General features: G+C 38.8%; 1 protein-coding gene across 1 annotated transcript; it reads right to left on the reverse strand.

The window, feature by feature from the left end:
* Nucleotides 1–3,303: 3,303 nt before the first annotated feature.
* LOC138030694 (protein yippee-like 5) lies at nucleotides 3,304–8,009 on the reverse strand. The gene is made up of 6 exons (XM_068878578.1): nucleotides 7,814–8,009; nucleotides 7,120–7,163; nucleotides 6,400–6,439; nucleotides 4,779–4,847; nucleotides 4,173–4,205; nucleotides 3,304–4,074 (listed from the first exon to the last, which is right to left on the reverse strand). The coding sequence occupies exons 1-6, from the start codon at nucleotides 7,910–7,912 to the stop codon at nucleotides 4,006–4,008; spliced, it is 354 nt and encodes a 117-aa protein (XP_068734679.1). The 5' UTR covers nucleotides 7,913–8,009; the 3' UTR covers nucleotides 3,304–4,005.
* Nucleotides 8,010–14,036: the final 6,027 nt, after the last annotated feature.

Genomic DNA, 14,036 nt, shown 5'->3' on the forward strand with positions numbered 1-14,036 from the left:
CACTTAAATTTTAAAGGTAATGAGCAGTTTTTTAATAATTTTAAATCGCACCTAGAATGAGATAATATGCTGTCCGTCAATGCCGTGCGGGATGCATTAAGCAACCAAAGGGCCGAAAAATCTGTCTCGATATTGCCTCCTTTGCGCGGTTTTAGAATGGCATCACTCAATATTAATCAATTAACTACACATATAGACGAATTAAGAATCCTATTAGCAAACAATGATATCGATATTGTTTCCATAAATGAAACGAAACTGAACGAGAGTATTCGAGATCATGATGTTCATATTCCGGGATACGAAATAATTCGCCGCGATAGACTTACAAAATGCGGCGGAGGGGTATGCTTCTATGTAAAAAATTCAATCAATTTTACAGTACGAAATGACCTACATATGGATGCATTAGAAAATCTTTGCTTGGAAATCCATAAGCCAAATTCAAAATCTTTTGTGATTGTTACTTGGTACAGACCACCTGACTCTCCCATTGGCATTTTTTCTCCATTTGAATCCCTAATCGGGAAATTGGATAGTGAAAATGTAGAATTTTTTGTACTGGGAGACATGAACTGTGACATGATCACTACTCGATATGATAATGACACATCCAAATTAAGGAGTATTGCTGATGTCTACGGACTCGAGCAGCTCATCTCTGAACCGACGAGGATAACACCCACCTCATCAACTCTAATTGATTTAATTTATACCAACTGCTCGGATAAGATTGCTTGTTCGGGAGTTTGTCATATCGGGATAAGTGATCATAGCATGGTGTATGTGTATAGAAAACTTGCTCTGAACGGGATGTCTCATGGACATAATTCTATTACATATAGAAATTTCCGAAATTACGATCGCCGAAATTTTCGTTATGATATTCTTTCTCAATGTTGGGATAATGTATACGAGTCTTCCAACCCAAACGTGATGTGGCAGCAATGGAAAAGTACATTTCTGGCTATCGCTGACAAACATGCCCCACTGAAAACGATGCGCGTTCGTTCAAGGAGTTCTCCGTGGATTACCTCTGAATTGAAAGACCTTATGCATAATAGAGACATATTAAAAATCAAAGCTAGCAAGACAAATGATCCTAACGATTGGGCATTATTTAAGAAACAAAGAAATATAGTCAATAAGCAAATACGCTCAGCTAAGCAAGTTTATTACCAAAATAGTTTTAATAAGCACACCAGCGACTCCCGAAAGACCTGGCAGACTATAAACGAGCTAACTTCTCGGAAATCTGGGAAAACGTCAGTGGCGTCACTAAAAGTGAACGGATTAACGATAACTAATCCGTTGGAGCTATCAAATGAATTCAATAACCACTTTGCTAACATTGGTCCAAAACTTGCCAGTGAGATAAATTGTGATAATGGTAGCTATCAAAGATATCTTACTGTTACAGATAAACGGTTTAAGCTCCAACCCACCAATCCAAACAAAGTATTTTCACTTTTAAATAAACTAGACAAGTCAAAGGCAACGGGCCTTGACAAAATATCTGCTAGGTTTGTCAGGGAATGTGCTGACCTTATTTGTATGCCGATATGTGATATTTTCAATCAATCCATTAGTCAAGGGACGTTTCCAGATGACTGGAAATATGCAAGGGTTACCCCTCTTTATAAACAGGGTGACCGCGGTGATGTTAACAATTACCGCCCAATATCGGTGATTCCAATAGTGGCAAAGGTGTTTGAAAAGATAGTTTATGAACAGCTTTATGCCTATTTGGAAGCGCACGATATTCTATGTCAAAATCAATCAGGGTTTCGTGCTAATCATTCAACTGTAACAGCTTTGTTGGAAGCGACAGATTCTTGGGCATATAATATTGATAACGGGAAAATCAATGGAGTCATTTTTCTAGATTTGAAAAAAGCTTTTGACACTGTTGATCATCAGATCCTTCTATCGAAACTAAACTATTATGGTATACATGGCAAATCTTTCAAATGGTTTCAGTCATACTTAGAAAACCGCACACAAAAATGCTCTGTGAACGGGTCGCTATCCAATAGCTGCACATTGACATGCGGCGTCCCTCAAGGGACCATCCTCGGCCCATTATTGTTCTTATTATATATCAACGATCTTCCAAATTGCTTATCAAATTGTAAACCGAGAATGTACGCTGACGACACGCACCTTACATACGCGGGCAGCAATCTTGAGAATGTTCAGTTTTGTCTAAATGAAGACCTAGCAAACGTTTTCAACTGGCTACAAGTGAACAAACTCACATTGAACATGACCAAAACCGAATTCATGCTAATAGGGTCAAGGCAGAGACTGAATACTCTCACAGCTTCACCAACAATTAGAATGACCAATACTCAAGTGAGCCAGGTTACAGCTACAAAATCGCTTGGTGTGATAATAGACGATAAACTCGATTGGCATAGTCACATCGAAAAATTAACTAAAAAAATCGCCTCTGGTATCGGGGCCCTAAAGCGAATTAGGCACCTGATTCCAGCATCAACCTTACATCTCATTTACCAAGCTTTAGTAAAACCTCACTTTGATTACTGTGACATTGTTTGGGGTAACTGTGGGAAAACGCTACGAGACAAACTGCAGAAATTGCAGAATAGAGCAGCCCGTGTGTTGACATTCTCGAACTACGATGCTGATGCAACTGAGCTACTTGAGTTTTTAGGGTGGAAAAATCTTGCACGCCAGCAGGAAATTCATAAAGCCACTATGGTGTTTAGATGTCTGCACGGGCTAGCTCCGGAGTATCTGTATTCAAAGTTTTCGTGGCGTGACTCTGCTTATGTCCTCAGGGACTCTGAAAATAAGCTCAATGTTCCATTACCGCGCACTGATTATTACCGAAAAAGCTTTAGCTACAATGGTGCCACATTATGGAACAGTCTACCATGCGATATAAGGAACTCAGAGTCTCTGGGGGTATTTAAACGCAAGATTAATGACATTCTTTAAGTCCAACGCACGGCATTCACGGAAAACAGCTTTTAGTTTATAGCTTGAACTTTAAATATTTTTAAATATTTTATATTTTAACTAGTTTGTATTTTATTGTAATCATTTTAAAATTTTACCTTTTGTAATTTAGATTTTAGCATTGTTTGTAATCTTAGCTGATGATTTTACCGTGCATAAATAATAAAATATCATATCATATCATATCAAAAACAATGACCTGCGATGCGGTACATCGCCTTCTATCACAGAAGGATTCCCAACCGCAAAGTTCACGAGTTATATGCAATAAAAAAATTGTCAAGTACTTCGAGTAATATGCAATAAAAAAATGTCAAGTACTTGACAATTTTTTATTGCATATAACTCGTGAACTTTGCGGTTGGGAATCCTTCTGTGATAGAAGGCCAGACTGCTAACATCTTGACTTCGCGAACGGGACTTTGAGCGCGATGCTCAACGAGTTTGCTGGAATTCGAAAAGTATCTGATGAGTCTCTTGGCCGAGACGAAACGCCGCGTCATACCAGCCACGAAATTTAAATTCTTCACAAAAGTTAGTAACTGCATTTACTTTGGCTTGTGAAGGCCAATACTTGTGAAATGTCAATGTAATATACCTAGAAGGCTAGAATGGTTTTAGAGCTTAAAATGGCATTTCAATGTCATACAAATGAACAGCCAATGTCAACAAGGACAAAGAGCATCATCAGAGTATACTGCAATATTGGAAAATCTAAATACTGTAGATATACCATAACACAACAAGTCTTGGTGCAATCTATGACAACTGTATAAGAGTTGATAACTCTTAAATGTCAAAAAAAAACTGGTCTAAGATAACATTATCTCAGTATCTGTCAAAAGATTTATGTATGACTGGCACCCATTGGTTAAAAAGTGATATTAATATAATACAGTGCACTTACAAAACCTGTAACAAATAATGATCGCTATCCATTGATTGTGAAATAAATTACAATACATTTTTGTGAATATTCTTTGGTATTTTACAAAATATCCTAGGTAGGCGTTTAAATATTCATTCTCCGATTTCTTCTATTCCTTCACTCTCTGTTACCAATGCCCGCTCCAGAATGACCTGACCTTCCTGAAAAGAAATGTGCTATGTTGGTACTTTATCAAACATGTGGTCAACATTATCTCAGCTGTTAAGTTGCATTAAATAAGGATGAAAATCACAGTGACCTTGTACTGCTGGCTTTCCTCTGTTGCATATTCCTGATATAAAATATAACAGAAAAGAAAAGTAAAGTCAAACATGCAGTACAAAATGCATAACTATCAATAATTTCTTAATTCTGTATTTATTGCCTCATAAAAATGGAGCCAAAAGTTTTACAGAAAATAACCATTTACTTCAGAATTCATACTGTGATGTGTAAAAGTAATGGCAAAAACCATAACATCTTCTCTTTTTTTAGCTTACTGCCTTTGTTTGCTCCTTTTCTACGTCTTCAGTAGTTATTTTTTTTAATCACTGCATTAGTCTCAACTTTACATAACTTCATCTTTTGCACATTATGTAAACAGTATCTCTGAAACAATAACATTTATAGCAGTACACCTAAGGAGTTTTGTTCTCTGAAAGCCATGGAAGGAGAAGGATCATGTTACACTAGATATTGTAATTAACACATCTAGAGAGCCATTCTGGTGTTGCCATTTATGTGAAACACACAACGATAATTATTAAAGTCAGTAGTTTGAAACTTGAATTGCATTCAGTCCTTGTGAAATTACCATGATGGGAGATGATGGAACAGATCACCAGAAATCCTACACAACACTTACATACATCCAGCCCAATTTAATGTCACAATTCTTACAGAAAACATCTCTGACCATGTGCCTTCCAGTTAGCTGAAATTTGAGGGAAAACTATCAACTGATAAAAGACATTTAAAAAGGGGGTACTTAACAAACATAATTTCACACAAGGTGATTTAATGCTTTAGGCTAGAGGCAAGTGTGGACAATGTGCAAGCCAGTGAGCCACATGAGCCATGGCTGCGAGTCATACAAGCCAACATGATGAGCCGTGCTGCCAGTCCGTTTTAAAATGGGCGCTTCCACTTAAATACTGAACATTTATCAGTGCTATTTGAAATGGGTGCTTACACTTAAAATTATGCGAGACTCGCATATGACTCACTAGCTCGCAGATTGTCCAGCCCCGAAGTGGCCATTGGCCATGTACAAGGACTTGGCAGAAGTAAGATAACTATCCCTGGACAAAGGGTGCAACTAGTTAGCTATTAAGAATATCTAGAACATGAAGTCCATGTCATCAAGGGCACAAATTCCATTGGTTTGGTCACAGTGGAATCAGAACAGAAGAGCAATTTGCACAGACAAATCCATGCATTTAATGGAATCACACAACTTTCTGCACAGCGTCTGACATTTCAAAAAGTGTCTTAAAATATTATCACGAATAATTGTAGGGTTTGCTTGTTTGTATAAAATTTTGCGAAATTCCTTAAGGCAAGCAGCAACATAATAGAACCATGCTTAAACTGGACAAATATTAGGGATATTCGTCACTCAGAAAACCCCTAAAAACCTCAGTCTACAAAACACCACATTTTTCATCAAGATTGACAACTATAGACCTCTCCTACCTCCCAATGCCATCATCATATCTTCGTTTACCCTCCAATTTTAGAGTAGCTTGGTGTAGCTAATATCTCTGAGCATTTACTCTCCCAACCATGATATAAATACAGAGGAACGCCCACAACACCAGGAAACTCCATGCCCTGCTCTTTACAAATGGTGAGTAAGTCCTTTTACATCCCACAGGGTTATGAACATTGAAGAGTTGTGAGACAGGGCCTACGGCTTATCATTGTTATCCGCAGAGGTCATTACAAAAGCAGCACTTCTCCTCAGTTATTTAAAGACCTTGAGTGTTGGTCCAGCCAGACTTTTGATTCCGTGACCTCCCGCCCAGTAGTCCAATGCTTACTGAGCTAAACAGTGGGCTAGGCAATTTGCTATCCATCCCATGATATTTCCCCAATTGTTTTCATAAAATATCAGGTGTCCTGTTTCTGTAATTCCGGGCACCTTTATTTACATTACAATATTTTATTGTAAGCTACAGATCAGAAAAATTACGGCATTTACAAAGGACGTAGCATGGTCCTGTGGTTAGGGCATTGAATTTGTATGCGGATGCACTAGGTTGAAAACCTGAAAACGCTGGATTGATTTGGCTTCCGAGGTTCTGAATTCAATTCTTCAACACTTTGTGAACACATAACTGGTTGTCTCCTGTCTGTTGGTGAACCTCTGTCATCAAGTAACTGCTTCAATATTATTGTTTGTTTCAGGTAATTTCTCAAAGCAGAGTGAACTTATTAGTAGGTTAAAAACCTAACCAATGGCAATGTAAAAATGTTCCACATACCATAACTCTATCTTGAACTTCACTGTATGCTAAATTCACCCTATCAAGTTAATCACAATGGATTATAACTGTTACAGTCAACTAGCTCTACATCAGATTCTACAGGTTTCAAGAGTCAGCAAAGTCCCTTTTTACTTACAGTCCCTCTCACAACATAACTCTATGAGACGTCACTGCCAAGCCATCCAGATTTTAGAGAGAATAGCTAGGCATTAGACTGCAACAAAGGCTCGCATTTATCAATGCAATTAGAGTGAGGGTTTCCACAGAGTTTCTGAACTAGGTTGTGAGGCAGGCTTCGACTAACAACGATAACAACAATAGTTTTACTTACTAGCAATAGATAAAATTTACGATATTAGATGCCCTGCAAATAGTTATTAAACTAATCTAGGCGGGACAAGACAAAGTAAAAGTGACATTAAACACTTATTACAACAACAGAATACTTAAATAGAGGCCAGCTTAAAATTTATTACATGAATGATTCATTATCAAGGCATCTTTCTAAATATCATGCATGGTGGCCAATGAATGCCTTCCTTTGGCATGACGTTATGTATTAACTTAAAGGTCATAAATGCTCTATCAAATAGGCAAAGGCATTTCCAAGGCTTGGTTTGTCAGTGGCTGGTTTTGGGACCAAGGAAATGATAACCCCATTTGTTTAAAAATAAAATTAATATTCTTCAAATTTTCTTGACAGGATAGAGTACTCACACTTTTTTAAAGAGGAATGCTCTCCCTGTAGCTCCAGTAAATTTCTGTAATGATCACACAGATAAAAATGTCACAATATTTGGAAGCATTTTCTTGGTAAGCTTTGATAGTATGGAAATTCAATTGATCAACATTTGTTATTATCATTAAATAATATAGTCAATATGGAATCAGGAAATAGCTTTCTATGTGTCGGCAAACAGTATTTTCACACGAGTAGCCACACAACTTTGTTTTCACAAAAATTCACAATATCCCAACATGGCAAAAGCCAATAATAGACTGCGTAATTCGTGTCGCACAGCAACTTTGCATGTTGGTACATGTACATTAAAGTACTTCTCCAAAAATATGGTTTCTGGCTCAAAATCTAACCGTGTACTCACATTGATGATTACTTATCAAGCAAACTGCCTTTCTCTCTTTGCAGTAAATAAACAAAGAATCGTAACAATAAAAAAATTTTAATTCAAATAAATATTCGCTTCTTTAATTTGAGATTGTTGAAGCGAAAATAGCAATGCCATTTTCACTTTAACTTGTAAGGTTTCCATTCTACTCGGTTATAACAATAAGCCCGAGTCTTTCTCAACATAATTCCTTTTACAGATATATCATTACCAGCGAGGATATATGTGCGAAGAACACTTCTAACATTGATATTCAAAAGAAAATAAATATAGCTACGACGTACCGTCGAGGTTAGCTCAGATCTATTCGTCAAGGCAGTGTCACAGTTACCGCAAGAAAACAGTCTTGTACCACCAGGATGGGCAAGGAAGATTCGACCCATAGTGTAAGCTTTCTTTTCCGAACACAATTAACTCGTAGAGTTGGCTAAATGATAATTCCTTTCTGTTTTCTTTTTTTGCCGCGGACTTTATTTTGGTTTCCACATCACATGACCAACACACAAGTGACGATTGGCCCTCAGAAGCGCTTAACACTTCCGGTTAGCAACTTCCGGTTCCGAAAACTCACTCACCTCTCACATGGATTCAACGTGCCCCCAAAAATTGAAGGAACTAGAGGAAATCATCCAAGAAATTGTCCGGTCTACCGTAGCGGAACAGAAGACTTTCAGCTCTAACTCGCCTCCCAGCTACATTCATCCTAATTTTAGTTCCGAGAAGAAAGAATGGCTTTCCTCTGTTTCTACCCGTGCATAACGAAATTACGGTTTCAGTTTTTAACGTGCACGTCGAGTATTTTTACGAGTGCGTGTGCTCAGGACATAAAATTGTCTATAAAGTGACGATCACTTCTATATTTCGCCTATGATCCGCACTTCAAAACATACATTCCTTTCAAAAGATTGACTTACCCCGGAAAATTCTAAACACATCTGAAATTATTTCAGGCTGAGATTAATTGGCCGGAGAGTCGCGTAGGCATCGCAGAGGTCATGGGTTCGAATCCCGTTGAAGCCGCTTGCTTCGCTTAATTTCACGGGAAAATAGCAAAAAAAATACACAAGTACACATAAACATGTATGCTGTTGGGAGCCGGCAACCCTAAAACCCAGAATCCGGAATCCGGAATCACAGGTCATTCTTTTACCAATACAGAGAGTAAAAACTATCCTAAACATTCATAAAAGCTAACCTTAGGCCTAAAAACGTTTGTTTAGGCCTAATTAGGCCTAAGGTTAGCTTTTATGAATGTTTAGGATAGTTTTTATTCTCTGTATTGGTAAAAGAATGACCTGTGATTCCGGATTCCGCATTCCTGGTTTTAGGGCTGCCCGTTGGGAGCCTAGGAAACAGGAACGGACTTCCCAAAAGCTTGGTTTCCATATAATCTGCAACGTTCTGATCTTCGATTGGTCTGCGACACCGGATCGCCGATAGGTTTGCGCCACGTCGCAGACATATGGAAATATTTGTCCCCGCCGACTGCGGCGATCTAGCTGCGGCACATGGTCTGGATGATTGGGAAAGTTGAATCTAGTTCTACTTTCCCGACCATTACGACGCTTCCGACTACCTTATTTGCGTCAACGAAGGAGACGTTCCTAATTGAGTGGTTGGGTGTTCAGTGTGTTCTTGGGGGGCCTGTGCATGTTCCAAGAGCGAGGGTTGTGTCGGTTCCAAATCTGCGGGTCAGAATAGTATGAAGCATACCGAGGGTTTGTTTTGCGGCATTTTGAAACGTCACAATAACACCCAGCAGCGAGGGAGACCGAATGGCGCCCATGGACGAGGATGAAAAACAGGGCATTTTATTCGAAATCGCGAAAAAAATTACATAGAAAGCTTCTTTAGAACCAAGCGAAAACATCTGGATGGTTTTTATGGCAACACGTCAAATAAAGGTTAGCGTCTCAGTTGTTGTGTTATCATATTAGTATTCAAAAATATCTGGTCTGTAGCCAGGCATTTCTGTTAATAAAATGAGATTAATTAGAGATTAATTATCATAAAAGTTGACTCTGGCTAAAAAAGACGAATACCTTGGACCGTTCGGTTACTCCTGTAACCTTCTTCAGCAAAATGAAAATTGCGGCGGCGTCCCTGGTGTTATGTATACTGGTTTACCTAAATGGCACAAATGCTGCCGAGGGAAGGGAGATGTTCAATTATGCTTGCGGTAATTTAACGACGGTTCGTGCGTGGAACGGAAGGGAAATTTTAATAGGTCTTGAGCAGGGAGGGTACAAAACTGGACCCCAAGCTGAACCTCCTTCTGGACGCCAGTCGAGGGAAGAAAGAAAACAACAATAATAAAAGTAAGGTGACACACGCTAACAACAACCCGGTGTGGCCAACACATCACGATGACACCCGGTCAATTAGCAGCCATGGACAGCTGTTTCGGCCTTTTGGGCCTCGTCAGCATGGCGTAGCAAACATACCAGGCGGGCTTATTTAGCACCCCTTTAAGTGGCAGAAGAAAGAAAGAAAGAAAGAAAGAAAACAATCCTTGGTTTTCACGTGACGTCACGAAAAACTAAAATTAAAAATTTTAAGCTTTTACCTTCTTCGGGTAAAATACATAATAACTCATATATATCTGCTGGCCTGTTTTCAGCTCGGTAGCATGCTTTGCTTTTAAAAATAGAGCAGTTCGAATTTCAAATGTTTTTACAATGCGTTGCTTCTGAGAAACATGGCACGTACAAGAAAAATTGATTCGCTTTGTGTTTTCGAGTTCTGAATAACCAGTATGTTAAGAGAAGTGTCCATGTGATTGTTTTCAAGTTTAGCAGAGAGAAAAAATGTTTTGAGAGAGCCAAAGTAAACTCCAAAATTCCAGGGTTTTCTGAATTTTCATCTAAAGGAGGTTGATGATGACCAAGATATATCTTTTTGCAAATTTCCAGCTCCGTGCGTGACACATTTCCGAATTGTCACCTTGCGTGACGCCATAATGAAAAGCTATTTGGTTGAAAAATGTCTATCCCTATGAATCTCAGCAGTTTGAGCTTTTCACGTACAGTAGGAGATGTGTTCAAACACATGTATTTTATCTCAGGAGCAAAAGTAAGCGCTTTCATCGCAACGTGACCTCCAGATGTTTTCGTTGAATACCGGCCGCCATATTGGTGGACCACATGGCGTCTTTATACATTGGGGGTGGAAGCTGAATAATTGGACCTCGATTATTCATTATTCTTTGGGTGTTTAGTTCGAATTATCCATTATTCTTTTTAAATTTTTGTAGGTTGTTCATTATTCATTGCTGTTATTCATTATTCCACTGGCACATTAACTGCGTTATTCATTATTCCGGCGTTTTCAGACCCAATTATTCATTATTCATTTTTTATTTATACTCGTTATTCATTATTCAGCTTCCACCCCCGATTATACAAGATATTCCGTTTTCCACAAGCTCAGCAATCGCCGATAATTGCCGTTGTATTTCTTCATCGGCCCATATTGAAACCCCATTGAAACTAGATATTTGGCCTCATAATAGCCCCAATTTTGGTTCTTCTGGGCACTAGCCTTCTCTCCGCATCCATCCGCCGTTTGAACGTGCTTGGTCTGATTATGATTGAAACCATCTCGCGAGATTGTGTCAGTCGTGCTCAGCATAATCATGTTTCAACCATGATTCCCGCAATGCACTGTCTGATGTGAACACCTTTTATAACGAAACATGTTTCATTCGTGATCAGACTAACCATGTTTCGGCCTAGTGTGAACACAGGATGTGATACGCGATATGATTATCAGAACCTGCTCTGTTTTTTATTCAAACTGCGGATAGTTTCGCTGTCACGCCACAAGAAAAAAAAGGCTGAAATTCGAAAAGGTCAAGAACTTGAAATTCTCAGGTCTGTGCGGTGCATCGTTTCCGAGTTATTTGTCGAAGAGTTTCACGAAATTTGTACCGAAAGAAAGGGCAAATGCCGTCTCTTCGTTAAACGCCCCATAGCTCTCCTCCTCCGAAGGGTTTGAAATTTTACACTAAACCAAAGAATAAATGGAACTGTTACAGTGATTTCCAGCTCCATTCCACAGCTGAAGTGTAAAAAATTTATGCGAGTACCATGAGACAGCATAAAGAAAAAACGTATTAGATTTCAGTTTATTATTTTAGTGATTTCCGTTATTTTTCCGTGACTCTTAGTATTTTAATTCAAATTCGTTGTAACTGCCATGTTTAATCACATTTTTCCCAGTCTTACGTCAGCACCCATTTACGATATAGATATATATGTACATAGAAGTAATTCAATGTAAACTCTCATTGTACCTGAAGAAGGCTGGTTTGGCCAGCCGAAATAGAGTACACCACTAAAATCAAATCTACGTTGTATCGGCTCTTGCTTAAATTATACTACCATGCATTAAACGTGTTTGAAACCGACATTTGATGTGAGCAATGCAACAACAAACACGTCTAGGCGAAACATGTTTCCTTGGAACATGTTCACTCTAATCATGTTTCGGCTTTAATGTGAATGCAGCTTTATTTCCTCCATTCGCGGATAACCACAATTCCCTGCGCCTTTGACCACAATCCCTTGCGTTTTGAAGAAAAATGTATTATATGCTAGCATGCAGTTCTTACCCTCCTCCCGATAAGAGAGATGCCTCGTTCGTTCGCTTCAGGCTCACTCACTGCGGCAGCAATGAAAGAATTTTAAAATGCAGAGAGGGTGACAATGAATTTACTGTGGGAATACTAAACGTGGGTAGAAACGAAGGGTGGATTTTTTTTTCTACCACGATCTTAAAAGTTCTTAAGATTCTTATAAATAACAGGGAATGATATGTGCTCATTAATAAAGTTCGCACCTCGGACTGAGTGTCTTTAATAGAGGCCCAACATCATTTGCTTCACCAACATGAAATCGACCTAGAGAATTTTGACATCATTGACCGGTCGCCTTCATGGAAACAAAGACTTTTCGTCAAGGCGTGGCACTCAGTCCGAAATGCGAACTCAATTAATGAGCACATATCATTCCAGTCTTTTACAAGAATCGTAAGAATTTTTGGAAAAAAAATTTCACACTTCCTTTCGACACACACGTTGAGTATTCCCACAGTACATTCATTGTCACCCTCTCCGCATTTTAAAATTCTTTTATATATATAACACCAGAGACGCCGCCGCAATTACATTTTGCTGAAGAAGGTTACAGGAGTAACCGAAACGTCCAAGTTATTCTTCTTTTCTAGCCAGAGTCAACTTTTATGATATTTTATCTCATTTTATGTTAGTATTTAACGTGGTGTAATCAAACCTTCGGTCGGAAACGTGTTTTTCACTGTCAAAATTACTTCCAAAACCTACTTTTTGCGTAGAATAAGCTTTGATGTTATTCTTGTTTTCTGAGAGGATACTTTGCGGAGGAATTTTGTGAAAATAATATGTTTGCCATCTATCATTGCATAACTCAATGCCGAAACTTGCCCGCGTAATCTGTTGACCTTTCGTCACGTCGCCAAAAAAATATCTGAAATTTGAAAGGATGATTGCTAACGAATGGAGAAAGAATCAGAAGTTTCATTTCAATGAAAACACCACAGGATTTCGTCCACAAATAATTTAGGGTGAGAAATTAACTCCTCGTAACTCAGTCCAGGAGTAAAATGATTAAGATGTCTTATGGGTACCGATAGAGGTGCCTAAGGCCCCAAGGCGTCGCACTGTAATCTACGATTATTGCAAGTTATGGGAAATTAACGCTTCTTGTTTTGGCAAATGATGAATGAAGTTGTTGGGCGGTCTCTCCATGACGTATCCATACCCGTGTCCATAGTAACAACTGCGACTGCAGTCTGGTACTGAACACCAGGCTTCTCGTGAAGCTTGTTGACTATCAAATGTTGATGATGTGTTGAAACCCTTTGTCCACCCCAGCAATCAACATCATTCAACAAAATCGAACGGATGTTGAAGGTGCTTGCCGGAAGTTTTTCTCCTGGTTCTCCGGTTTTCCCCTTCTCTCCTCAAAAACCAACATTTCTAAATTCCGATTCGATCGGATGCAGGACTTCACTGAAAACCACTTTCAGCTGAGTGGAGCTTCCTGGGTAAATATCAAAGTTATTATTAATTTATATTATTATCTTGATTTAGGCACGGTAATATTCATTCAAGTACAAAATATCAAAATCTAAATTACATACTACTTCAAATTGCAGTTATTATATTTGTTAATTTTGTTTAAAAAGCTGCTTCCCATGAATCTCGTGTCTCATTTGTCTGGCGGGATTGTTGGCGCGGGAAGGTGCGGCTTAGCCGCTCGTTATTTGCCTCCCGCACTGACAATCCTGCCAGCTACACAGGCCAAGTGTTAGCCCTTTGTCAGAGACTCAGAGCGAACTGAGGAATTGTGGGTTGTTTGTGGTTAATGTAGGAGTTGGAGGAGCTTTGCAATTGGTGGAACAACGGTGGCATAAATACATGAATAATTTAATATTGAATGAAACATTTCGTAGGGATTGAGAGAGTCA

This window comes from Montipora capricornis, chromosome 2, assembly GCF_036669925.1.
Source record: "Montipora capricornis isolate CH-2021 chromosome 2, ASM3666992v2, whole genome shotgun sequence".
NCBI classification, from domain to species: Eukaryota; Metazoa; Cnidaria; class Anthozoa; order Scleractinia; family Acroporidae; genus Montipora; species Montipora capricornis.